The sequence below is a fragment of the Penicillium concentricum genome, assembly GCF_028827145.1.
Source record: "Penicillium concentricum strain IBT 3081 chromosome Unknown utg000004l_segment0_segment0, whole genome shotgun sequence".
Lineage (NCBI taxonomy): Eukaryota > Fungi > Ascomycota > Eurotiomycetes > Eurotiales > Aspergillaceae > Penicillium > Penicillium concentricum.
The window spans coordinates 929,294-951,141 of record NW_026622757.1 but is presented as its reverse complement, the minus strand read 5'-3'; the positions used below and the strand labels follow the sequence as shown (position 1 = coordinate 951,141).

At 47.5% G+C, this 21,848-nt stretch overlaps 10 protein-coding genes across 10 annotated transcripts; 4 read left to right on the top strand and 6 right to left on the bottom strand.

Annotated features, from left to right (window-relative positions):
- Positions 1 to 359: 359 nt before the first annotated feature.
- On the top strand, positions 360 to 2,073 carry N7517_009302 (histidine phosphatase family protein; the record flags this gene model as incomplete). The annotated part of the gene is made up of 3 exons (XM_056727025.1): positions 360 to 972; positions 1,033 to 1,162; positions 1,227 to 2,073. Coding segments are annotated over 3 exons (1,590 nt in total), but the record flags the coding sequence as incomplete, so codon positions are not given.
- A 246-nt stretch (positions 2,074 to 2,319) lies between these two features.
- On the top strand, positions 2,320 to 3,321 carry N7517_009301 (metallophosphoesterase family protein; the record flags this gene model as incomplete). The annotated part of the gene is made up of 1 exon (XM_056727024.1): positions 2,320 to 3,321. The coding sequence occupies one exon, from the start codon at positions 2,320 to 2,322 to the stop codon at positions 3,319 to 3,321; it is 1,002 nt and encodes a 333-aa protein (XP_056575596.1).
- An 86-nt stretch (positions 3,322 to 3,407) lies between these two features.
- N7517_009300 (cytochrome P450) lies at positions 3,408 to 5,202 on the bottom strand (the record flags this gene model as incomplete). Its single annotated transcript, XM_056727023.1, has 4 exons — positions 3,408 to 3,536; positions 3,617 to 4,618; positions 4,710 to 4,906; positions 4,998 to 5,202. The coding sequence occupies 4 exons, from the start codon at positions 5,200 to 5,202 to the stop codon at positions 3,408 to 3,410; spliced, it is 1,533 nt and encodes a 510-aa protein (XP_056575595.1).
- Positions 5,203 to 5,891: 689 nt separating this feature from the next.
- Positions 5,892 to 6,779, bottom strand: N7517_009299 (uncharacterized protein; the record flags this gene model as incomplete). Its single annotated transcript, XM_056727022.1, has 2 exons — positions 5,892 to 6,521; positions 6,552 to 6,779. 2 exons carry the CDS (start codon positions 6,777 to 6,779, stop codon positions 5,892 to 5,894), a joined length of 858 nt encoding a protein of 285 aa, XP_056575594.1.
- Positions 6,780 to 7,585: 806 nt separating this feature from the next.
- Positions 7,586 to 8,134, top strand: N7517_009298 (uncharacterized protein; the record flags this gene model as incomplete). Its single annotated transcript, XM_056727021.1, has 1 exon — positions 7,586 to 8,134. The coding sequence occupies one exon, from the start codon at positions 7,586 to 7,588 to the stop codon at positions 8,132 to 8,134; it is 549 nt and encodes a 182-aa protein (XP_056575593.1).
- Positions 8,135 to 8,448: 314 nt separating this feature from the next.
- On the bottom strand, positions 8,449 to 10,097 carry N7517_009297 (phosphatidate phosphatase App1 family protein; the record flags this gene model as incomplete). Its single annotated transcript, XM_056727020.1, has 2 exons — positions 8,449 to 9,051; positions 9,105 to 10,097. The coding sequence occupies 2 exons, from the start codon at positions 10,095 to 10,097 to the stop codon at positions 8,449 to 8,451; spliced, it is 1,596 nt and encodes a 531-aa protein (XP_056575592.1).
- An 804-nt stretch (positions 10,098 to 10,901) lies between these two features.
- N7517_009296 (uncharacterized protein) lies at positions 10,902 to 12,164 on the bottom strand (the record flags this gene model as incomplete). Its single annotated transcript, XM_056727019.1, has 7 exons — positions 10,902 to 11,224; positions 11,300 to 11,404; positions 11,455 to 11,509; positions 11,566 to 11,910; positions 11,979 to 12,019; positions 12,082 to 12,108; positions 12,158 to 12,164. 7 exons carry the CDS (start codon positions 12,162 to 12,164, stop codon positions 10,902 to 10,904), a joined length of 903 nt encoding a protein of 300 aa, XP_056575591.1.
- A 1,645-nt stretch (positions 12,165 to 13,809) lies between these two features.
- N7517_009295 (SDR family oxidoreductase) lies at positions 13,810 to 15,259 on the top strand (the record flags this gene model as incomplete). The annotated part of the gene is made up of 4 exons (XM_056727018.1): positions 13,810 to 14,089; positions 14,158 to 14,297; positions 14,345 to 14,534; positions 14,598 to 15,259. 4 exons carry the CDS (start codon positions 13,810 to 13,812, stop codon positions 15,257 to 15,259), a joined length of 1,272 nt encoding a protein of 423 aa, XP_056575590.1.
- A 1,221-nt stretch (positions 15,260 to 16,480) lies between these two features.
- On the bottom strand, positions 16,481 to 17,518 carry N7517_009294 (ankyrin repeat domain-containing protein; the record flags this gene model as incomplete). The annotated part of the gene is made up of 1 exon (XM_056727017.1): positions 16,481 to 17,518. The coding sequence occupies one exon, from the start codon at positions 17,516 to 17,518 to the stop codon at positions 16,481 to 16,483; it is 1,038 nt and encodes a 345-aa protein (XP_056575589.1).
- Positions 17,519 to 18,678: 1,160 nt separating this feature from the next.
- Positions 18,679 to 21,803, bottom strand: N7517_009293 (uncharacterized protein; the record flags this gene model as incomplete). The annotated part of the gene is made up of 2 exons (XM_056727016.1): positions 18,679 to 19,880; positions 19,934 to 21,803. 2 exons carry the CDS (start codon positions 21,801 to 21,803, stop codon positions 18,679 to 18,681), a joined length of 3,072 nt encoding a protein of 1,023 aa, XP_056575588.1.
- Positions 21,804 to 21,848: the final 45 nt, after the last annotated feature.

The window sequence follows — 21,848 nt, the reverse complement described above, 5'->3', positions numbered from 1 at the left end:
GTATATTTCTGACAAGTGTGCCTAGGTACCAAATCATGGATGCTGAGATCGAATATGATCCCAGGAATGTGAGGGTACTTGTGGGATTAAAAGAACAGTAATATTTGTGGAACCGGGTGAGAATCCTCCGGCGCGAAGGGGCCACTCACCCAGGAAGGAGCAAATGAGGCCGATCACAAACTCTCAAACAAATGTGGAACAACAATTACCCGAAAGCTAATTGGAGAATTCAATAAACAAGTCAACAGGTCGCATCACATCTACGGTACTTATCTATGCTGTAAGGTTTTGAAATTTGGTCTCTCCAAACGCCCACGAAGAAGAGGTTGAAGTGAACAGTGGATACCGCCCCACAAGAAACCCGGAGGCTTCAATCAACCATGAAGAACTTCATAGGAGCCACGCTGGTGACAGCTGTTACAGCTACAGTGACTAGCACGTCTGTTCCTGCATCGGGCCCAACAGGATCTAGCTATGCGTCTGGTTTTGACATGACCAAGAGCTGGGCCAATCTTAGCCCCTATAAGGACGCAGATAGCTTCGGCGTTCCTAGCGGTGTCCCGCAAGGATGTGAATTGTCTCAGGTGCATGTTCTGCATCGCCATGCGCAGCGATTCCCCACGGATTACCCGTTGGACGGCGAGGGAATGACCAACTTCGCAGCCAAGTTGACCAATTACAGCAAGGCTAACCCAGACAAGACCGTGGCTGTGGGTCCTTTGAAGTTCCTGAACAATTGGGACTATGTTCTTGGCGAGGACACTCTCATGGAGAATGGTGCTGCCACTGAGGCTACATCCGGTGCCAACTTTTGGATCAAGTACGGAAGACTGTTGTACCGTGCCGGACGTGAGAATGTTGCTGCTTGGAGCTCTTCTCTCAACGTTTACGCCAACGGCACAGATCGCCCGACGCCAGTGTTTCGCACTACCTCCCAGGGACGTATTTTGGAAAGCGCACGCTGGTGGCTCAGTGAGTGGAACTCTCATCTCATTCATCAGTCCCGGATAACCAGCTGACCTCTTCGATTAGGCGGCTTCTTTGGCAACAGTGGAGCCAACAGCTCTTACGACCAGTACAATCTTGTCGTGATTCCCGAGCAGGGTGATTTCAACAACACTCTGGCTTCTTACGAAACGTGTACTTTTGATTATATTGAAGGGTGAGCGAAAAGCCCTCCAACAATAAATGCCTAATCATGAAACCGTATTAACAAAAGATTACAGCGACAAAGCTGCCGAGGTTTTCATTTCCCGTTACACCAAGAACGCTCGCAACCGCCTGTCTCACTACTTCCCTCGCGACTTCAACCTGACCTCCATGGACGTCCTCGCCATGCAGAACCTCTGTGTATATGAGTACACCAGTCTTGGCGGCTCATCATTCTGCTCTCTTTTCACCGAGCAAGAATGGAAGGACTTCGAGTACAATGTCGACGTGCAGTACTATGGAGACTACGCCTACGGCTCGCCCAGTGGTCGCGCCCAGGGCATTGGTTACGTTCTAGAGCTCGCCGCTCGCCTCGAGAAAAAGCTCATCACCTCCAGCGATACAAGCATCAACTACACCTACACCAATAACGAAGCGCAGTTTCCATTTGGCCAGCCTTTCTACATGGACATGTCTCACGATGATATCATCTTGTCCGTGATCAACGCCCTTGGTCTCGACTATTTCAATTACGGTCCTAAGGGGTTGCCCTTTAACATTGACCATGCACCTGAGCGCAACTTCTCTCTCAGCCAGATGACACCATTTGGTGCTCGATTCATGTCTGAGATCTGGACTTGCCCCCGTGACGTGTCATTCGATGATTTGGACCCTGTTCTTTACACCAACCCTAGTATCAAGTCTACTACCCACACCGCAAAGTACATTCGTTTTGTGCTCAACAATTCTCCTCTCCCACAAGATGGACTTGTCGGTTGTGAAGACTCCACCAATGGGTTCTGCCACCTCGGTAAATTCTTGCGCGGGGTGCCCACTCTGAAGGACAAGGCGCAGTTCCAGAAGGCTTGCTTCGGTAACTATACCACTGGAAGCCAGGTCGGGGATGGTGCTCCAGAATCTTGAATTGAATTAAGAGGCTGGTTTCTACATAAATCTATGTTTATATGCTCCTGTAAATATTTTATATTCCCATACCAGACAGATAAGAGTAATAAGACCTAGAAATAGTTATTAGTTAGAGAATCGCAGGCCTCAGGCACCCAGGCAGCAATGCCTGTACGCTAGTCTATCACCCACACGACACTAGTCTCATCTCCATCTTCCCTTTCGCTCCGGATAAAGACATGCTCCAGGTCTCAAAAAAAAGCAATGTCCCGTGCGAAATCTACCAAGATATTTCCAATCACAACTTTTATCTCAGACCTGCCGACCAACCTTATTCCGCAGTCCCCTCTATCGTCTTCCGAAAATGGCCCTACCAGTGGACGCTTGGTCATTGTAGGCGATGTACACGGAATGAGAAAGTCCCTTGAGGCACTCCTAGAAAATGTCGGATTTGACAAAAACAAAGGAGACCACCTTATACTAGTGGGCGACCTAGTCAACAAAGGGCCTGATAGCCCTGGTGTTGTTGACCTGGCTATCAAGTTAGGCGCCAGCGCAGTGAGAGGCAACCACGAAAATGCAGTTCTCAATGCGACCGCAGAGGTCAAAGCCACAAGGGATAGTCTTCCGAATTATGGAGACTTGACTGGCAGTTCGGCCGTACCTGGGAACCCCGAGGCTAACCTACCCGGGGATACTATTCGAGATTCCGAGATTCCCGAAATATGCGCATCTCCTACAACGCGCGCTACGGCATTAGCACTTTCAGAGCGCCAAATCGACTGGCTTGCTGCTTTACCTTTGATCTTGCGTGTTAAGCTGCCTCAAGGCCTAACGTCCACCCTCGGCGACACTTTGATTGTCGTACATGCGGGCCTCGCTCCTAGTATCCCACCCGAAGACCAGGATCCATATTATTTGATGCATATGCGGAGCTTCGTCTGCAAACTGGGTGACGAGGATGGACTCACACCGGCCGAAAGTCCCGGGGAAGAAAGCTGGGTTACGGAATGGGACCGGTGGCAAGATAAACTAGCATCCAAGACTACTGTGATATTCGGGCACGATGCCAAGCGTCGCTTGCAACGAAGCAGGTATGCAATTGGACTGGATTCAGGGTGTTTATATGGCAATCAATTGAGTGCGGTTGTGATTGAGGCTTCCGATGGGGAGATTCAGCATCAGATTGTTCAGGTCGAATGTGCTGACGTGCCTGTGGCCCCAACTTCATCTACGAAACAAGACAATGAGGTAGTGGTTGTATAATAGGTATACAATATGAATAGATGATTTAATTCACCCCGAACCCTCGCCGAAGCGATGTGCATTACACGGAACTGTTCGTTACCCAGTCAAGGAGAAGAGGGCGTTCGCTCGGTCACTTGCACCCACATATCTGAAATAGCGAAAAGCCCCAGGTAGTTCTGCGCATCCCAGGGACGTGTTGGATTGATGAGTGCGATATCGAAGTTGCGTAAGAGCTGTGTCCGGTCGGCGGTCAGCTAACGTCTCATCGAGAAAAAGAAGACAAAATCAGACATGCGAAGCTGTTTCTACTCACCTCGAATACTGTCTTCCCGATCTCAATCTGGGCTACTGGCTTCCCTAAACACTGGAATTTGCCGTAACCGAATATGAGGTCGTTGGCCCGAACCATGGCAGCCAACTTGACAGGGTCCGAGTCGAGCCACCGCTCAGGTCGGAAGGCCTCTGCGTCCTTGCCATATGTCTTCTCACTCTTATGCATAGCGTATGCTGAGTATCCAATGCAGGCACCACCTGGTAGGAATACGCTCTCGCCGTCGACAACAACAGTGTCACCACCTGCCGGGACATCGCGCGCGAAAATGTTCACAACAGGCGGCGCGACTCGTAAACCTTCGCGGATTACAGCCTGAAGATACGGAAGACTTTTAGCCTGACTGGAAGTAACAAGGCCTTCGCCTGTACTTGGAGCACGGCCGTGACGCACGGCATCGTCAATCTCGCGCTGTAGTTTGAAGTAGACGCGGGGATTCGTTATCAGGTACAGAAGAGTTCCACGGATGGCGCTAGCAGTTGTGTCAGAGCCCGCAATAATTTGCTCTAGTGCCTCAGTGCGCAGCTCGTCGCCGGCCAATCCGTGACGCATGAAGGAGGCCAGCATATCGGATCTTTCGTTCGTGGAGCCCGCAGCGCGCTCATCGACAAGGCGGAAACATGTAGCCATCATCTTACCGAAGCCATTGTTATCCTTGGGCGAGGGTGCAATGAACCTGCCGATGAAGGGCATCTGGGTGATCCAGCACAAGCCCATGGCAAGAGCGGTATTGCTGATTGCAAGTCCCTCCTCGCTCGATTGGAGGTAGTTGTCCACATCATGGTCACTCTGCAACATACCAAACGCCTTGCCGAGGCCAACGCTGCTAATGACGTCGAGTGTAAAATATTGTACTTTTTTCGCTAGATCCATGGGCACAACATGGCGGTCGGACGAGATATATTTGGATCGGATGAGGGTCAGGAATTCTTGGACTCTTTCGTCCACGGACCCCTCGAGCCGGGTATTCTCCCTTCCCGAATACTTTATAACGATACTTGGTCAATGCCTATGCCAGTATGAATGGGTGGGGATGCAGTGAGCCCTAGAAAAAAATACGAGACAGATATCATACCCCTGGAGCCATCTGTTTCCTCCGTTGCTCATGTTTCGCGTTATCCGTTTGACTGAAGACATTATCCTTGCGGTACTCGATTCGTGTAGCCCTGTAGTACCAATCGGAGCGCTTGTAGCCAGGCTTGTTGTTTACATGCATCCAAACTTCGGGAGAGGATGTGATCAGCACTTGAGGCGCGACACGGGCGATCGGACCTGGCTCGCGTCAAAGATGTTAGCTTATAATAGACATGACACCCGGTCAGGGATATAAAAGCATAAGAGATTCCCAGAACACGCCTCGCACCATGTTTCTTGTTGACTTCTGCATACCACTCGTGGCAATTTCCTCCAAGTATCGCCATGCTATGAGGCCAGTTCGAGACGCCGGTTCCCGATGGACCCCTGAACTGCATCAACTTGGCATATGTCGTGATAACCCTCAAAATATAGAGGCTCAAGAGACCACAGACAAGCGCCGTAGCCTGACTGGATAAGAAGGCTAACCCCATAGCGGAAGAAACAGGTGCACGGAGTTCGTCAAAGGGAATTTTCCAGAGTTGCCGGCTCTGCTATATACTGCACTATTGAACGTGCAAACGCGCGACACCTTTTAACCTCACGGTGCGGGGTTGGTTACTAGCAGAGTCCTGTATTATCATACCATCCAGTCTAGGTCCTTTGCATGCTGCATACCCTAGACTAGCCTAGATTCATTGCATGCTGCATACCCTAAACTAGCCCTAGATATGCAAGCGACCCTCCGTTGACCGCTACGGCTTTCCCCGTTAATTTAATTGTTGCCTACATTGTCGTGGATTATAGCATTCCTATAGTTGTAACCCAATGGCATTGTTTCGCTTATCCGTTTCTATGTGTTTGAAACTACTCCGAAGTTGTTCCGTCCACTCATGACATGAATTGTCTGTTTCGTTTAGCGTACTGCTTATGTTGTTCGTTTACGCTTGTATAAAATTACTACTGATCAGAATGCACCTCCTTTGACCTAGGAATTTACTTCATCGGGAAGGGATCGAGAAGTGTCTCGTGCCTAATTTAACGTAAATTTTGTCATTTTGTACTCTTTCGCTACGTTTATTTCCAGGAAAAATGCCTTCCAAGGAGAAATTGCACCTATCACAATCATAGTGACCACATTCTTCAACTCTGCATCCATAGACTTCCAAGTATCCTAGGAAACTTAGAATGAGAATTCATTGCCGTTGGCTATCGCATGAATGATATGAATCGCGCCAAAGGTCTCATTCCACGCTTGCCAGGTCTGCATAATAGCCGCTTGCATCTCCTGCCTACTTCCAGGCGCGGAGAACGAAGGGGCAGAATTCAAGGTATTATCAGGGTCAATAAGCTCCGGCCAAAAGTACGGGTTCGCTTTGTTGACAATCTCGTAAAATTTGCGAATCTGAGCCTTAACCTTCTCAATTTCAGGTTGGGCTTCGAGAGATGTCAGATTGGCGACGTGGAGATTTTTAGCGATTGTCGAATTCTTGAGTTCTATCATCTCATCAATGATCTTGCGGTTCTTTTCTGTTGCCATTTCATAAGCTCCATTGGATCCGTGGGTGGCGAGCAGGATGAAATACAGCTTGACTTTGACGAGAGTCAGTGCAACGGTGTGCGCGAGATGTGGTTTGTGATGAAGGAACATGAAGAACGGCTCAGATGAAGTTTCACTGAGAAAAGGGTCGATCAGCTCAAGTGGATTGGCATTTTTGGTGTCCAGATATGGCAGAGTTTCATCGCCCCAATCGTACTGGGGATTGTTGGAGATTGTTGCCCACCATTTCAAGAAATCGTAGCATTCCTGATCCTAGTTCAAATGGATCATTAGGCCAGGAACGATATCTTTGGACCCAATGCTGTCGCCGCGGCAAAGTCGCAGGTCCTCTATGAGGGTATCTAGCTGCACGTGAACTGATTCGACATGTCTGACGAATGTCAGAGCAGCCCTGTAATCAAGACGAGCGTTCATGTAAGGGCGTGTTGGGAGAATTTTCCAGAATCGACCGATACCATATTTAAAGTCATCATCTGGATGATCACGCAAAGCTTGTTCTTTGGCTTCCATGTCAACGCGACACTTTTTGATCCTGTTGCAATCAGATTTGTGATCTGGGCGATGGGCGGTTTGATGCTCAACGCTGCAGTATGGCATCACTTTGCAGCCAGAGCAGAGGCGAACCCCATCATTTTTACCGCAGAGGCCACAGCCAGAGGGAGAGGCACTTTCATTTCAGACATCTCAACGGGTTGAAATGGTTGAAAGGGGAGGTAGGAAATCGGGTGTACGTTGAGTTTGAATCTTTAGGCCACAAAGTCGGTCTCCAATCCTGCGATCTCTGCCCATGTTTGCTTCAGAGATACTTAGAGACTACTTGCTTAAGCATCACTTTATCCCCTTTCGGAACATGTTGCTCAAATGTGTCTTCTATTTAACTATATTTGAAATTTTTATTCTAAAACTGTACCAAGGATTATTTCGACATGCTTCTATGTCGCACGAAAAATATCCTTTCAATCCTTTCAGCAAAGACACAATGTCATCTAACTTAGGAAAATATGAGACTGACTATTTTAGGTTAGTAAAAGAGACTTTACATAGTCTTTGTAAAGGATCACCGGTGATAAAGAGCTTTATCAATCTGCACTTCACAAAGGACTTTTACTGACCCATTGTATAAGCCACGACTCGATGGACTCAATCGATGTCTATAAGAATGACCAAGTCCTCGCTCGGAATGAACTTGATCATCACAGTAAACAATTTTCACATTCAGAACATTTTCAACATCCTCCTTCCATTACCTTGACTTATAGTCACATATTCACATATTTTTACAGACATCCACACTAGCAGCCTTCCATATCGCAACCATGGCTTATCGCGGACCACCCAGACATGGACACGGACACGGACACGGCCATAGACATGGACATGGACAGGGACACGGACACACTCACGGACACGGCCACAGAGACAGCGCAGCTCAAGGATCAATCGATCGCACGCATCGTGAACTCTACGTTCAAATCTGCTATGAGGTGGAAAACGCCGTCCATTGGATGATAATCATGAGACATCCAGGCGACGAGCGTTGCATCCGCCTGCACAGCACTGGCTGCATGGGTGATCGTACATATAGTGTAGAAGACGACATGAGATTTGATAGCCATTCAGTTGCGAGCACACACTATCTCGGTACGATTCATGAAGCAGACAGTTGGATTGTTGAGAGAGAGGCCGAGAAGATTCCACTACAGAGTTGCCAACTCTGGGCTTTTTATCTGATCCTTCGACTTGAGCGTAATGGACTGATCAAAGACGGGCAGTATAAGCATTTTATGAACTGTTATAAGCATAGCAGGAGAGAGGATTATGGACCGGGAGATGATTTCCATGATTGCCCGGTTCATAGACATTAGGTATCGGTTTGTCCCTCTTTTTTTGATTTGATTGTTTTCTTTGTTGGTTTTAGTGTCTTTGTGCAGAATATATATCTACTGATTGCGCTTCGAGTAAATTTGCTAATAAACTTAGTAGAAAAACATTTGTTCTAACTTCGTATATCCCTTGATTAGAGGTAGTGGTGGACGGAGCCACATAAAGTACAGCTGAGCGGACAGGAATCCTTATTTTCCACATCCTACGTGTGGGAGAGGGCTATATAATGAAAGTAGGCTAAAACTTATATTAAATGATCCATTCAGTTCGTAGTATTACTCGTATCTACATGATTCTATAAAAACATAAAGGTGGCCGTAAACATCGCCGCAGCAAATGCCATCAATCCCTGCACACCAGCTGATTCCTTGGTCAACAGACCGCTAGCAGCTCCGGTGTGGTTTGCCGACCCGTTGACTGCAGTGGGTTTACCACCCAGTCCAAGTGGCAGGCCCTGGTAGCCGAATGTCAGATTCTGAGGAATCGACTGGTTGTAGCACTGTCCATTTGCAATATCCAAGTTGGTCAGGTCAGCCGAGTTCACGAAGAACATGTACATCGACTGCTTCAACTTCTTGAATCCGGACGTGTCGTATGGGAACTTGTCGCCCGTATCGGTTGCCGAAGTGTTGCGGATGAAGATGCACTGAACTTGTCCGGGGAAGTCGGTGGCTAGTTTGGGATAGTCGCGCATCACGTCGCTGTTGCTGGTGTCGGCAATCAAAATGAACTTGCGCTCGGGGAAGGTTTCGAAGATCTTTTCCAATAAGAACTTGCGGATTGATAAAGTGGCGGAGACGTCGCTGAAGTTAAGGGGACGGGTGTCGAAGGAGCCGCCCGGGTAGTTGTCGTAGATGAACTCCATGTAGTTTCTCGTGACTTGCTCAGGGGTGGTAGTCTGAAACGATGTTAGTATTTGGAATTTCAGATAATGAACTGGAGGAGACTTACAAGGTAGTGGAAATGCGCATCGGGAAGGCTGGTGGACCAGTTGCTGTAGATTTCCGGCATCTTTTGCCAGGCCGTGAATGGACGGGCGAAAGAATTGAGCAACCCTTGTGCCGGTTGATAAATCTTGGTGACACGCAGAATATCATCAATGTCGGAAATGAAAGTGAGTCCCTTGGGAGGCACAAGGTAGGCGGTAGAATTTCCGATGCTTGCGCCCTGGACATGAGTGTCCAGTCTCTGGATTTTTTTGGTTTCATTTCCCGCAGTAAGACCATTGCTGTCGATCTGCACAAAGGTGTCGAAATCACCCTCGACTGTTGTGTTATAAGGCAGAGTGATGACCTGCTTTCCACCCGTTGTCTTGGATGATCCGCCGCCGCCTGGCTCTCCGCTGGAGCCCTGGCTCTTTGCAGGCTTGAGTTGAATCTTGTTCACGGCAACCTCTGGCTGCTGCACAACAAAAATTTCGGCAGTCAGGTTACGCGCCTGGGCCTGCTGGGATTTAGGAAGCTCTGAGATGCTAGTGTCGACGAGGAAGATATCGGCCAGGTCGTTCAACTTTGAGACAGAGGTGTTTGGCTGCTTATAAACGTTTCCGTGGAAGCGAACGTTCCAGCCTGACTTGGTCCAATTGGCATATGGGGGGATGTTCAACACATTGGTTGGCAATGCTTTCAATTGGTCGTCGTCCAATCCGAGGGATTTCACAACCGCGTCTCCAGTCGGGAAACCCTGGAAGAAGTTGGGCACTCCCGATGCGACCCACGAAGGTAGGCCAGAGCCAAGGTCCGAAAGGACGTTGGCGGCACCAGATTCAACATCGCTCAATATGTTTCGGGCAACAACGGGAGAAGGATTACGCTCGACCGGGGAAGGTGTGACGACGGGGTCGGCCGGGGCGACATTGTTGACAAAAGCAGTTGGAGCTGGGGAAGCGGAGGTAATGGAGAGAAGAGAGGCCTGCACCAGGGCGTGTGCAAGAATGGACCTCATATCCAAGTATGTACGTTGTCGAAGGGTACAATTCTAATTAAAACGCTCACAAAGCAAAAGAGAAATCTGAACTGGATCTTGGGTATATAAGAAAAAAAAGGCTAGGAAATGATGATCGATCTATTTAAAAGATTGAAGGGTCCACGAAAAGCCTTGGAAAAGGAAATTAACAGGGAATCCACTGACGTCATTGTCGATCTCCCCGAGGTTTATTAAGATTTCCTATTAAGGAAATTATATATGTAGATCCTTCATATAAGCAAAAGAATAACACTTCCCGATATCCGAATCTTGAAATATCTGTATTTGGGCTCTGTTAAGGCAGCCCTTATTGCCCAAGGTGAATAGGGCCACCTACTCCTTACCTAGCTGATCTTCCTCTCTCTCTCTCTCTCTCCTCCCCAGTCATTTGTTCAATTCAACGAAACGATGGACCTTCAATAAATGGAAGATACCGCGGCCTGTACTGTTAAATGCAAATTATTGTTGCCGCTTTAGACGTTTGTATGCTGCTTTATTTCACTGCGACATGGTCGGAGATCTTGATGACTCTATACCCGTACTCTGCACCCAATCGTCCCGCCTTCCTTCTCCACTTTGTGATAAAGTTTGATCAGCGATTCTTCATCGGTGCTAATGATTTCACAGGGCTGGACAGTAATGTCTGGAAACTGAACATGATGTGCAGGAATGAGAGTCTGGATGTCAAAAATGGTAAGACGAAAGATTATGGATCTCGGAACCTTAGTACCACAGACTATGTACAAATAAAATTATATGCCGTGTTTATACCAATTGTAATTTTTAGAACCCTCCATCATACTTGTTTCTGCGCATGTGATTCTCCATTGGATCAGATGGCCCCACCTCCGTAGAGAAATCCGTCTTCATCATGATTCCACCATTAGGCACAATGGCGTCCTGGCTTCCAGTGCGTATGATAGTGTCATCTCTAGCGTGGGCTAACCAGCCCTGCTTTGATCGATCCGCAATGCGCTGTAGCGGTTGATCTCCATGAGAGTGGCTATAAGTCTGGTATCTTTGGTCGCCATAGTAACTCCCAAAAAGACGGGGGGCGTAAGTCTTGATGAACACCGAGAAAGAAGGCGCAGATCCGCAACAAATGGCTAGAATAATGAACCTCATCAGTCAAAATTGGATACCGGGATATTTTGCTCGTTATATCATCGATAGATACTAACCAACATAAATCTCAATACCGCACCAATTGAGAGAATCAGCGAGCTCATAGTACTGGTCTTTGTTACCAGCTAGCAACTTAACATAGGCATATCGCACGCAACCGGCTAGAAACAATCAGTGTCACTGGAATTAAAACGCATCCAATGACTCTTACCGGCAAGAGCAAGAACCCCAACTCCAAAGACTCCCATGAGAGCAAGCTTTTTACGCTGCGAAGAGTAAGCGAGGTCTCTATAAAGTTGGGTAGGTATTACTCAAAACGAACCAAAGGCATTTGCACTTTCCACAACATAGGAATTGGAGTTAGATAGATTAGTATATCGGTCACAATATTGAGAACACCATTGGCCTCATAAAAGGTTTGCTGGGAGGTCGCCGACATGCAATGCCCAGGGACAGTGCCAGTTAGGTCCCAGAACTTGGCGGGTGGGAAACAGGAAAAGGCGAGAACCAAGCCACTCGCAATTGACAATCCCAACACCACAAATGTCAAGGCATATACTGCCCATTTCATGTATCCGTGACGGTCGAGACGGAGATAGAACCAGAGCAAGGAGAGCTTGACAAACATGATTCCTATCACATACAGTAGTCGAGTTGAGTAGATGGACTAAAGGTAATGAATGACTGTTAGATTATTTGACCCAAAATTGATCCCCACAGAGACATCAATATTACCTTGAGCATTGGCACATAGTCTTCATTGGCGATACCGCTGACTGCATGGGCACGGGATCAGTATTGGTTTGCTGTATGTTCACTTTGAGGGGAGTAAACGCACGATGCTTCCCTGCTCCATAGTACGCCGCTGAATTCGCATCAGTGGCTATTCAATGAAAGTGGAATCGTACTCATACCTGTCATTGAGGCAGCGGACAAACCGAAGGTAAATATCTGCCACAAATTCTCTCATCAATGGCGCTCATGCATAGGAGTGGTGTTCACTTACTGTGCCCAGAATCATCAAGGCTTCAAAGCAGCTTGTTAGCCCCTATGCTCGATAAAGCCAGATGAAAAAAAAAAATACCGTCATCAATTCCAACAGCTCGAATAATTTTCATTCGCACAAAAATTCGTATCGCCATAACGATTGAGATGAAAACCATGAAGCTTATTCCCACGCCAAAGACCGAAGCTTGTCGGGTCCCTGATTCAATACCCGCGCGCTTCAACATGCCAAATGGCACGAATAATTCCATCTTATTTTTGGAGTGTAATGAGACCGAAGCTTGTATTTCGCAATCAGGAGAATGCTAAATAAAAACACTAGATCATTCATTGAAAAAGATGGTACCACGAAGAGCCGCACAGCTTTCTAGCCCTATCTTATAACTACTCCCCAGGTTGCTCCTTTTTTTCTTGCCAAGAATACCCACATCCATTGTTAATCGTACTTCTGGCCATTATGCTAAAGTACACAAATAAAAGGTCGGATTGATGAGGCAAACCGTAGACCGTTTACTATAAAACCTGGAGTGGAGCTCTATGTCCACTTATTATGCCGTCTAATCCCTGGAATACCCACCAAGGATCCCTGTCTTGTACGCAAATGGATTGATCCCCGTTATACATAAAAGTTTTCCTTGTCCGGAAGTCCCTCCACTTCTCCCCGACGCTAATCGTCGCGTATTTAATGACATGGAAAAGGTTAGCTTGACAGGGATGGATTGGATCTCGAGTCGAAACAGGGGGAAAAACCATAATGATTCGGGAAGCCAAGTGCCTGTATACGCCGTTTCAACTAAACTAAACCATCCAATACGATACCTTTTCAGGCGTTCCAAAATTTGAAATGGTCAAGTAATGTTGCAAAGATACTTGGTCTCGAGGACGATCTCTGAGTTTCTTGTTTCCACTTCCACTCCCAGGAGTTTAGGCTACAGAAACACTCCATCGGGTGGAATATAGCAAAGTGTCCAGTCTAAATCGGTATCACCAAGAGCTAAGTTGGAGATGGGAGAACGTGCGGTGGGGCAGGCCTGTGTCATGGAGCTTGATCCCGCCGCGGGAGCGGCCCCAGACGCGGGACACTATGGCTCCAGCCAAGGTCAACTCCAGTTAGTTAACATGAACCGACACAGCCCCTTTCGTTAAAATTCCGGGATAAAGTACGACTTGACTACCGTTGGACTGCGGATCAATTTCGGAACATTGAAGCTATCGCTCAGCCCTCAACCTGTCAGAGGAGGCTTTAATGACGATCATCTTCGTTTATTGTTGCTAGCGTCAGTTCGTTCTTCGCTTATTTTATAGTCCGGTTACTTGGCCGAGTCCTGTGCCGCTGCCTTGGAAATTGGACGCGTGTCACCTAGAAAGTAATTCGGGCTAACCCCCCGGTAGTGGCTCTATATAATAGGAGATTGATAATGATGACGGGCACGTCTAGGTAGTACATAATTACGGAGTACATAAATGGAGTTCAGAGCCCTTGTCTCAGGGAAAATATTACTTGGGCTGGCTAATTTTCAATTTCTCCTTTCTATTCACTCAATTGAAATCAATCCTCATAATGACAGACGGCAAGAAAGTGGCGCTGGTCTTTGGTGCCAGTGGAATCTCCGGATGGAGTGTGACCAGAAACTTACTATCTTATCCCACCGCTAGCACGTTTGATCGGATTATCGGTTTAATGCATCGTTCTCGGACAACTGCTGAGAGCGGCCTACCTCAAGACCCCCGACTGGAGCTGCACTCGGGGGTAGACCTCCGGACCGACCTCGAAACCGTGAAGATGCAGATGCAAGAACGCATTCCAGACCTAGATCAAGTCACCCACGTCTACTACCTTGGTATGTGATACAATATGCATCATGCATCAAATAGCCCTGCATCAAAACAAAATGCTCACCAACAATAGCATACTCCAATGATACCGCGTACACCGAAAATGTGATGGGTATCAAAGACATCAATAAGCAAATGACGTATAATGCTGTCCACGCAGCTGATAAGCTCTGTTCGCGGCTTCAATTCTTAGTTCTCCAGACTGGAACTAATGTAAGCTCCCTCCCATAATGTATCCCAAGCTGTTCTGACATCAATAGAACTATGGGGTTGCAGTGTTCCAGCACATGGACAAAATTGAGATCAACCCTCCTCTAAGAGAAGATAATCCCCGAATCCCATCGCCTTACGGAGATGAAATCTTCTACTATGATCAAGTTGATTTGATCAAGGAGGCTGCCAAGGGCAAATCATGGAAGTGGTGTGAGGTTCGCCCTGATCAAATCATTGGTGAGTCACCCCTCGCAGTCCAACGGGCATAGACATATCTTTCTTACATTGAAATTCATTTAGGATTTGTTCCTAATGTGACTGGAATGAACTTCGTTGAGCCATTGGCTTTATACCTCGCTCTCTATCGATTCGTCAACGGTCCGGATGCAAGAGTCACCTTCCCCGGTACAAAGGCCAACTTCACCTACACCTTCACAGACTCATCCCAGGATATGATATCAAAGTCTGAAATTTACCTGTCTGTGGTTCAGCCGGACCAGGCTAACGGTGAAGCTTTCAACATTGCTGACACTGATGTGCCGGGGCCGTGGTCCGTTAAATGGCCGATCTTAGCTGAATACTTCGGCCTCAAGGGAACAGGTCCCGGCGAAAGGGGCTGGGAAAATCTTGAAGAGTGGTGGAATGAGCATCAAGATAACTACCGACGGATGTGCAAAACCTACGGCCTAGAGCACCGTATTATTCCTCCTTCCTCGTGGATTTTCCTCAAAGCCGGCTTTACGCTTCTTGACCGCAACCGGGAGATGTGTCTTGACAAGATTCGCGCTGTGGGTTTTAAAGAAGAGATACCTGTTGGTAAAGGTCATATCATCGCCCTCGAGCGTATTGCGGAGGCCAAGTTGATTCCGTCGCGACGTGCGCTATCCACCTCCCTGTTTTTCCAGCCAGAATCGTTCAAAATTATGGACAATTATTCTGTCATAGAAAAGGCAAGCTTGTGAATATGTGACCATCTTGGATATATTAGATAAATATATGGAAATACGTAGTGCAAAACCAGATCTTTTCACACTCTTGTTTGTAGGCCCGCCTGCCGTCAGGAGCTCGCCCGAGAATGGCCCCGGGGGGAGCACCTGGGCAGCCTCCGTACCGGGGGGTTGCTTACAATTGATCAAAGTGATTGGACCCTAAAGGAATATTTTCAGTAGAATAGGCGTAGATGTGGATAGATTCTCTTTAACATAATGTATTTTTGAGGATTCCGTTACATCATGTACGTGGAAAACAGAGCTTCCCATCCGCTTAGAGTTGAATCACCTATAGAATGATCTGGACACTAGAGGCCGAAACCGTAAAAGGCAAAATGCGGCGAAAATTGTACGGAGTATGTTATAAAACTTCAATAAAGCCAATTATACCGTACTCACGTACTCTACCTAACTGGCACAAAAATTTCCTCTACCTCTTCTTGACCTCCATGCCTTTTCTCTGTCACTGCATCCCCAACCTCACTTATGTATCACCTCAGGATGTGCTCCACCATTTTCGGCTAGGTTGTATCCCCAACCTCACTTATGTATCACCTTAGGATGTACTCCACCATTTTCGGCTGGGTTGTATCCTATTATGTGTTCTACAAGTCCGAAAAAAAAAACGAGACGTACAGGCTATGTGTTCTGAGGCAGAGGCGTACCTCGAGAGGTGGCAGCACGAGGAGCGAGCTAAACAGGAAGTGATTTGTCAACGTTTTCAAGAAACCGAAAACCAAATGAAAGCAAACAAGAACCGATCGATTCTATCTATAGTTGGCAGTATGTTCGGATCGGTATTTGGTCGCTCTCCAGACAGATAAAACGCCCGTCAAAACAAGGTGGCTTCGCTCTACGTTTTCTGATTTCTCCGTACATTTCAGGAGGGGATTGTCCACACAAATTACCACCACAAGGATTATTCTCTAGACCTCTCAGACTACAGTGTCTTACCGAAGCTATTCAGGCACTTTTTATCTTTGACATTGCAGTATCATTTCAGGTCTAACTTTCTACTCCTGGTATAGCTTCTAATTCACAAATTCATACCGATAAGAGAATTTCCCATACTGTATTCCACACTGTATTCCATACTACTTCAGTGCATATTTGACTACTCTGCCAAGTAAGAAATTCACAGCTCGTTATTGGTATGCCCATTCCAAAGCATGATTTCCCCCTCGATTCGACCATTCATGCCTTGTACTCAGGCGGCGGAGCCGAAGCCACCGGTGCTTTCGGTGAAACGACCTTTGGATGCGTAGCCGCATGGTTACGCAATATCATTCTGGTCTTTGGATTATTGGAGAGAAGCTCGGGGGTATCGCCATTGTTGTCCTTTGAATCAACCCCAGCCCCATGCGCAAGTAAAAGCTGGATCACCTCAGGTGCCCCAGTGGTGATCCCTAGGCTCTCGGCCATGATGGCCTTATGAAGGGCCCGATGTCCTTGATAATCTTTCATCTCAGTATCCGTGCCATGATTCAGAAATATCCGAACCATCTCAATCTTTCCTCTCCTGATAGCCTTATGGAAATGCAGCTCTTTGTCGCGATCGGCAGTCTTACCCAGTTCCGGATAAATGCGCAAAAAGACCTCGACAGTCTGCTCACGATTCCTTTCAACTGCGTACGCAAAAGGCGTGTTTCCCTTGTGGTCTTTTGTGTCGACTTCCAAACTGGGTCCGACTAATTTGGTCCATACTGATCGATTCAAAGATTTGTCGTGCTTCAGGAGAAGCTCGCAGACCTCATGATGTCCCCTTGCAGCCGCCAAATGTAGCGCCGTTTCCTCCCCGTTGCTGCCTAGAGTGGGGGTGTTGCAATTCAGAAGGAGCTGAACTATTTCTGTATAGCCAAAGGCTGCAGCAATGTCAAGCAGTGTGCGTGTTTCGCTTTCTTTTGATACGCTTGTTGTCTCGCTTGTAGGAGGATCACATTCAAGCAACAAGCGAACAATCTCTTTTTGACCTGCTCTTACAGCGAGGCGGAGTGGAGTTGCGCGGTTGCCATCCTCGATTCGAGGTGATGCATTGTTCTCGAGAAGAAGGCGGGCGATATCCCAATGACCTTGTTTTGCTGCATTATGAAGAGCCGAAGTTCCGATTTCGTCCACGGTATTCGGATCTGCCCCGCCCTCTAAGAGTGCCTTGACAAGATCGAGTCGACCATGATCGGCTGCAACAATGATGGTCTCAGAGATTTCGGATTCTTTCTTTGATTTTCCAGTCATCTTGACACATGGACACAGCTTGAGAATAGGAACGAAGTTGCAATGTCTCATCTCATATCGGATTTTTTTTTGGCTTTTTTAGCGTAAATCGACTTACCCGATTCTAGGAGGAATAAGCGAAATCCATCAGCGTTGTTTGTTGCCCTGCCAAGGATCTTTACATGAGTGTGTAAATTCCGCAAATATCCAGATATCAAAGTCAGAAAAACAGTTTTAGAGGTAATAATAGCAGCCCTTCCCATTCGCGGTTCAAACTTGTGGTACAAAGTATAGAATGCAATAAAGATACCGAGGCAATGCCAAGAGGGCTAAGTGTTTCAGATGGAGCGGACCCAATCATACAGTCCAGGAGGCTGAGAGAGGGCTGGTGTACGGGGTACTTTGTGGTGATTCCCATACTCTTTTAACTGTCCAGCCTCATACATTTTATAAGCCACTCATGCACATAACCTGATATATACGACCATAGGTTTTGAAAACAGGGCTTCCCGGTCCCCGGCCCCCAGCCGCCTTTACGCCACACGCCGAACGCTAATAATTTGATCTAACCTAGTGAGGAAACGACCGGTCGCCGCTTTGCGGTTGCACAATACAAATCAAGAAAACTGTTCACAATTGTGTAGGCTATATATATACCAACTAAGGAGCCATATTATGTCCACTATCCAATACATGAAACTCTGCTGTTTTTATTTGCTAGACAGAAGATCATCTAAAGCAAACAAAGACCTAGCTAGGAGACCTACAAGGAACACTCCGCAACCCGAGTAGCAGATCGCCTATCAAACGGAAATATTGGCATCCTGTATCGTACGGACAGGGAGGTTGTAAAGGTGTTTACATCAGGTAGGAAGGGTCTTACTCCTCGCAGACCATAATTTCCCCAGGGCCAACGAATAATAAGACAAAGAGGTCTGATCATACGCATCTTTCAGCCCGGCCAGGGAGAGCAGCGGTCAAGAACTTCTATATACATAATCTGACGGATATGAATCGGCCACGACGAACGCAACGTGTATGAATTTGCAATATTCAGTCGGACATACAGGCATCGGCTTCTCACGCCAGGTTGGATCATGAGATCTTTCACATGAGATATCTTATCGTCATATTATGCACTCGCAGTACTAACAGCACCGGGAAAATGTTCCAAAATTCTTCTAAGGCCGTTCCACTTGTTGAGACCTAGCTATAAGGTCGCTGAGTATCTTGACAGCTGAATCATGACGACTGAGTTCCGCGTGATGAAGCGGAGTCTGGCCATCAGTATCTTGGGCTTCGAGATTCGCACCTCGAGCCGCGAGTAGTTTGATAGCGGTTACATGCCCTTTGATCGCCGCCTGATGAAATGGAGTCCGGCCAAATTCATCTCGGGCTTCGAGATTAGCGCCAAGGTCTACGAGTGTCTCGATAACGGCAGCATGACCGTTAAACGACGCTCGATGAAACGGAGTTTGGCTGAAATCATCTCGGGCTTCCAGATTGGCTCCAAGCTCAGAGAGTATCTCGATGACTGTAGGGTGGCCATTATACGCCGCTCGATGGAACGGAGTCTGGCCAGATTCATCTGCGGCTTCGAGATCCGCTCTAAGGTCAGCGAGTGTCTTTATAGAGGTAACATGACCGTTAGCTGCCGCTCGATGAAGCGGGGTGTCGCCAAATTCATCTCGGGCTTCGAGATTGGCTCCAAGCTCAGCGAGTCTCTCGATAACGGTAGGATGACCGTTGGCCGCCGCTCGATGGAGCGGAGTCTGGCTAGAGTCATCTCGGGCTTCAAGATCCGCTTTAAAACCGGCGAGTATCTCTATAGAGCCAACGTGGCCGTCATACGCCGCTCGATGAAGCGGAGTCTGGCTTTGTTTATCTCGAGCTTCGAGATACGCTCCTTCGGCCGCAAGTAATTTTACAGCGGAAAGCCGTCCGCTAGACACCGCTTGATGAAGCGGAGTCCAGCCAAATTCCGTTCGGACTTCGAGATCCACTCTAAGAGCGCAGAGTAGCTTGATAATTGTATATTGATCTTCCTGCACTGCGTGATGAAGCATAGTCCAGCCTTTCTCATCTCGGAGATCAGGGTCCGCTCCTGCCGCTCTGAGCATCTCCGCGATCTTTTGGTGGCCATTGAAAACTGCCAGAGAGAAAGCGGTTTTGTGTTCGTAGTCTTTGAGGGCGTGATCAGCGTCGTGCTTGGCGAGAACATGCACTACACCTTCATGGCCACGAGATGATGCCATATGTAGTGCAGTTTGCTCTTCAACATCGGTGGTTGCGTTGATTTCCCATTTCTCTTGTAGAATTTCATCCACAATTTCGCTGAAGCCCCCACCGCCGCTAGGTGTAAGGCATTCAACCCATCTTTTCGCTTCAAGTCAGGAGTAGAACCTTTCAGCAGGATGCCGACCAGGCTTGTATTACCACGTTCTGCTGCGAGGTGAAGTGGTTCCTCGCCAAAAGCACTCGCTTTTTGAAGAGATAACCTTTTCGCAAGTAGCTTGACTACTTTTGTTCGGCCATTCCAAACGGCATGATGTAATGCAGACCACCCAGATTGATCAGTGTTGTCCGGATTGACTACCTTCTCCAAGAGATTTTCAACCTTTTCATAATCGCCACTAGCGGCAGCTTTCTTAAATTCTTCCCAGATTTTCGATTGGTCCCATGCAGCAAGGTCAAATCCTAAACCACTTTCTCGTTTCCTATATTGCGGATTTGGTGAGCCATCCTTCATGTCTTTGATCATGCTCTGGGCACTGTCTTCATTTTCAGTGCTTTGATGGCTGCCGTTGTGAATAGTCTCATCGTATCCAACGTGAATCTTGAATGACAAGCTCTGATCTAAGTTTTCGATCTCTGATCTCATCAACGGTGGGTGAAAGTAAACCGGACCAACATAATCACAATAACAATCGAGATAGGTCTCATCACGCCTAAGTGAGGGCTTGACCAGAAGACCTCGGCTTATTCGGGTCTCTTCAGAAGTGAAGCCAGGCTCGATGAGTAAGATATGGTTGTTTATCTCTTGTCGAGCCAGGAGAACCTTTGCTTCTATCAGTGGATGCGCACGACCCCACACAAAGCTTTCGTCTTTGATGAGATCGAGAGACATGATATTCCACTCGCCAAACAAATTCCCATTCTCTTCAATCTGAAGGGTGTGGCTTGAAAGCGTAACAGGTAGATCATAGAGGTTTGTAGGACACCAGTTATATCCATTTGTCATAGTCGCTGAATTGTGGAAGAGATGCGCATGCGATATTTTGCCTAGCTTCTGTAAAATCTCTTGATAAATTTTCTGATGGGCGTAGGTTTCTGGTAATTCGATTCCAATCATGAGCCCTGAAATGATCGCCATGTCCCTCGGCCAAGATGTATGGCGTGAGCCGAGAATGGCTAGAAGGTCATTCAATTGGCCAACTCTGTCCCCCCGAAGCCTGCGGAGTATTGCTTTCGCGACTTCATGCTCGGGAGAAATGCAATTATTGCTCTCTGATTTCAGTATGTCTTCGTCTAGATCTTTTGTAATCGGACCACTAGGACTATTGAAGATGACTTGAACTTTCTGGGACATTTTTAACTCTAATGCCGTCCAGCCTCTGCTGAACCACGGAGACATGACGATGTAAAAGCATGCCGAGTCGGCATCGCGCCATTCGCAATCTCTAAGAAAGCAATCGTGCACCAGTGTGACTGCCGCGGCTGTGTAGGTTTGCTGCATGGATTTCAAAGCTTTCTCACGAAGGTCTTTCTTTGTTGGAATGCAGATTGTATCCCACCATATACCCTTGCAATCGAACTTTTGGGCAAAGCCCCGAAAGAACTGCAGCAAGCAGGTGTTTACATGACCGGGGGGCTGATTTCCGGCGCCTGTACCATCAGACCATACATGAGATATTGCCATATAGCGCTCATTGCGTTGAAGTGTCTTAGTTCCTTCAAAGTCCCACACTGTGGGTTGATCTTTGCGGACAGCATCAGCCACAAACTGTGAAGGGAATTCTGTAGGAGGACAGCGGTTTGCCACACAAGACGTTTCGTGACGCTGCTTCACCAGAGTAAAATTGACCCGAGATTGCTCGCAGAAGTCGAACGTACAAAGCTCATGGTCGTCCCTTTTTGCTTTGTATGACAGATTCTCCGGTGGAGGGAGTAATCTCGGGAATTGTCCAGCACCTCCTGGTAGGCTCTTGGCTATCGCCCAGACGCGGTTGCGACAAAAGCCTAAGTCTTCCGTGGCTGTGTGCACTGCTTGTAAGATAGGCCGTGTATCAGTTGAGTATAGCGACATGGCTCATCAGGGTGTAAATGAAAGTTGAGTAAATGGGGTGATAGT